The 4,222-nt window shown below is 31.6% G+C and overlaps 1 protein-coding gene across 1 annotated transcript in view; it reads left to right on the top strand.

Annotated features, from left to right (window-relative positions):
• Positions 1–4,222, top strand: part of LOC106475823 (homeodomain-interacting protein kinase 2-like) — a 27,311-nt gene that overhangs the window by 7,190 nt on the left and 15,899 nt on the right. Inside the window, exons 5-8 of the mRNA XM_013936495.2 lie at positions 1,175–1,298; positions 2,187–2,306; positions 3,334–3,420; positions 3,907–4,091. Of these exons, the coding sequence (XP_013791949.2) occupies positions 1,175–1,298; positions 2,187–2,306; positions 3,334–3,420; positions 3,907–4,091 (516 nt within the window). The remainder of the gene's footprint in view (positions 1–1,174; positions 1,299–2,186; positions 2,307–3,333; positions 3,421–3,906; positions 4,092–4,222) is intronic.

Below are 4,222 nucleotides of genomic sequence, written 5' to 3'. Positions count from 1 at the left end.
ATATATATATATATATATATATATATATATATATATATGCAGAGGTTTGAGTATGTTATATTACAAGAGTTTTGGATATGACAATCGGAAAGTTATGTGACAACCACAGTCAATATAAAATATGATTTAGGAATAGCATGTAACAGAATAAAATTTTGACATTGTTTGGCATTCATAGGTATTGTAATGCCATTAAAAGTTTATTTTTTTGAGGGAACTGTATGTAACAGCCTTTTCTGATGCAAAGTATGGTAACAAAGGTGTGTTTAGATTGGGAATTTAGAGTTTCACGGACAGGTATACTTCTTAATGGCATAGAAAACCAAAGTGACATGTTTTAAACCCAGCTATGGCAAGCAAAGTTTGGATCTCTGTCTGGAAATGAAGCTACCAAGGTAATGCTTCCAGTTATACCTCCTTTTCAAACCTCACGTACCTTATGAAAATATAACAAGGTATTCGTGCTATTTCATACTGAAACATACTAATTAAGCCACTGAATGCAGTACCTTTGAATTTTTTTGCTGCTAGATTCATCAAATGGGTTCTGTAAAACAGTCATCCTTGTACACATGATAGATTTAGGTAAGCATGCAGGGGTTAGTGATTTGCTTTGGACATGACAACAACAATGATACCTGTGGTGCAGGGCGAATGTCGATATGCATGGTCATTAGACAGAGTATGGAAACATGGACTTTAACAATATCAATATCATTTCAATATAAAATACTCAACCTTCTGTATATGTAAATTAACTCTAGAAATAGGTGAAAGAATGATACAGTTTTTATCTTAACAAACAATTAAGACAAGAACCATACCTTTGAATTTGAAATCATTTGTTTGATATCTAGAAATCACCAAAGACTTCTGTTGTTGAAAATATCACATAACGACATTATATGCTTAAAATGTATCACTCACCGTTACTTTTTGAAGCTATTTATAGTAAATTTTAACACACAGAAGCGGAGCTGGGTGGTTGATTGGTTACCTGTAAACACCATTTACAATGTTTAGTGCCACAGAAAATAATTAACTAATCAAAATTAATGGTTTGATTATTACTGTTTTCAATTATTCCAACTAATCAAAATTATGGTTTTTGTTATAATTATGGATTAATTCATGGTTGTTTAATCATTTTATTATTATGACACTTTTTATTTAGAGCTCCAGAAATCATACTTGGCCTGCTATTCTGTGAAGCAATTGATATGTGGTCCCTAGGCTGTGTGATAGCTGAACTTTTTCTGGGGTGGCCTCTGTATCCAGGGTCTTCTGAGTATGATCAGGTAATCCAGAGTTTCTTTGGCATCATATAGATATTTTAGGTTTATATGTAATTTTGTTTGGTGGTATCGTATAAAGTATATGTTTACACTACTTAGCTTTACAGAAGTATTCGTTTTAATAAGTTGATGGTTTTTAAGTGAAAAGTGAAAATCTCGTGGGATTTATCTGTTTATTTTGCTTAGCTTACAGTTTCATGTTATCGATTTATTTATAATTTTTAGTTTAAAAGAACTGCTGATACTGTTTTAAAACTAATGAAAACAAAAAGTGTAAATATCCCCCAAAAAAGGGGGAATTCAGCAAAAATTTTTTTATTCTTCAGAGGTGTAATGTTTGAGAGGGAGTATAAGACCCGTATAAAGGCAGTAAATTATAAATTGAAACTTTAAAACTCTACTCAAGAAAGATCATGATATTCATTGAAGTTTGTAAATAATATAGTTTTGTTATAAAACAATGAAAAAAAATTCATTGTGGCTCTGTGGTTGTTTATAGTGAAACAATTATCAGTTATAAAATGTTTGTTCACTTTTTGGTGTTATCAACAAATGTTGTATTTAAGGATTACAACATAACACCTGTTACAATGGTCGTTTACTTCTGATTTGACATATTAGTGTTATCAAGAAACTTTAAGGATGACAACATAACACTTGTTACGATGGTCGTTTACTTCTGATTTGATATATTTGTTTACAGTAATGTTATTGGTTTGTCACTCAGTTACTGTAAACAAGTTGTATGTAAACCAGCCTAACTTTTGCCATATTAATGTTCTTAAAATGTACCTGTGTGTGAGACAAAGCATTATTAGTGCTAGAGTGTGGGATTACGATATTATATACTTAATAACTACGCAAGGGTAACTTTGGCTGTTGTTGATACAGATAAGATACATCAGTCAGACCCAAGGATTGCCAGCCGAACACATGTTAAATAATGCCACCAAAACATCACGTTTCTTCTACAGAGAAACTGACAGCAATTATCCATTTTGGAGATTAAAGGTAACTTTATTTATCATTATCTGTAATATTCCTTTTATTTGTGAAATTATATACACTGTCGTATCAAATTGTGTAAATCCTCAAGTTTGATGTGTGCTCATTCCCTCCTTTTACACTTTTTTTATTTCATATTTATAAACGTGAAACTGAAGTTTTGCCTTTGTTTACCCTTTAAAATATTATATTGTTAGAAACAGCTCACCATGTCTGCTTTTTATAGAATAACAAATCACTACATAGGTTTGTAATTGATTTTAAAAATGTATTGCACTTTGTAAAATTTTGAAAGTTTCAAGTTTTGGTTTACTATTATTGAATCATTAGAATTATAAATTTTAAGAATAATTTGTACTATGGAATGTTCGTAAATTATTCAACCATTTCATTAAGTAAATGATAACTACATATGGTAAATAATTACACCTTGTGGTATAAAGGGCTGACACCTCAGATTTGTCCATGGCCAAGTTTTGCCATTAGTATGTCTTGACATGGGCACTGTTTGTGGCCTGAATGATAATCTCCACCCATGTACGTGCCATTATTGTTGCAACATTACTACTCTGGTAGCTTTGTCTTATAAACAATGCCTTTCTCATACCCCCATCTAAACTAGCATCAAAAAACTTTGGGACATCATTCTTCTACATGCCACAAAACAACTTTCTATCTGGTGTGGTTTATATTCAATTCAATTAAAAAGTGGTTCAGTAATTTATGAACACCCTGTGTATCCACTGAAATATTTTTTTCAACAAATCGTCGTAGGTTAACACACTATAGGTTAGCACATTATAGGTTAACACATTATAGGTTAGCACATTATAGGTTAACAAATTATAGGTTAGCACATTATAGGTTAACACATTATAGGTTAGCACATTATAGGTTAACACATTATAGGTTAGCACATTATAGGTTAACACATTATAGGTTAGCTCATTATAGGTTAGCACATTATATACTCATATCTGCACTTTAAAAAAAAAGATCCGTACATGATGATGTTTTTTTTTCCATTCTATAGACCCCTGAAGAACATGAAACAGAAACTAATATTAAGTCTAAAGAAGCCAGGAAATATATTTTTAACTGTCTTGATGACATGGCACAGGTAAGGATAAATCTTGTAAAAAAATATACACACCATTTTTTTACATACCCTTCCTTAACATAGAGAACAGACTATGAATATTAATTCATGTATGTTATGAGTTTTAAAATATAGAATTATATTTAATAATATTTAAGTTAGAGTATTAAGGGAATCAGGTGAGGTTTATTAGTTAGTGTACCCAGACTGTGAATCAGAGGATTTTTGGCACATGACCCTTTGCCACAATAATGAGTTTTATACTTTAGAGCCATTGGTGAGTTATAAGAGTGATGGTCAATTCCTACTATTTGTTTAGATGAGAGTATATTAAATTGATGTTTGACTGTAGAATTTCATTCATGTACCTCTTATTTAACCCATTTTCTGATAAAAAAGTTCTGCCATTAAGCACCATTTTAACCCCTTTTTTTTTGGTCTGGTGAGCAACTATTATTTAAATATAATAATATTTAACAAGAAAAAATGTAAAAACTATTCCTACAGGTAAATGTGCCGACAGATTTAGAAGGTGGTGAGCTGTTGGCCGAAAAGGCAGATCGTAGGGAATTTATTGACCTTCTCAAGAGAATGTTGACGCTTGACCAAGAGCGAAGAATTACTCCTGGAGAAGCTCTGAACCACAATTTTGTATCTCTAAACCACCTTATGGATTATGCACATTGTGCCAAGTAAGAATTGTGACTAGCCTAAGATATTTCACAGCTGGTTGTGCCAAGTAAGAATTGTAACTAGCCTAAGATATTTCACAGCTGGTTGTGCCAAGTAAGAATTGTGACTAGCCTAAGATATTTCACAGCTG

Source organism: Limulus polyphemus, unplaced genomic scaffold (assembly GCF_000517525.1).
Source record: "Limulus polyphemus unplaced genomic scaffold, Limulus_polyphemus-2.1.2 Scaffold9231, whole genome shotgun sequence".
In the NCBI taxonomy this organism is placed as follows: Eukaryota; Metazoa; Arthropoda; class Merostomata; order Xiphosura; family Limulidae; genus Limulus; species Limulus polyphemus.
This window is presented reverse-complemented; position numbering and strand designations above follow the sequence as displayed.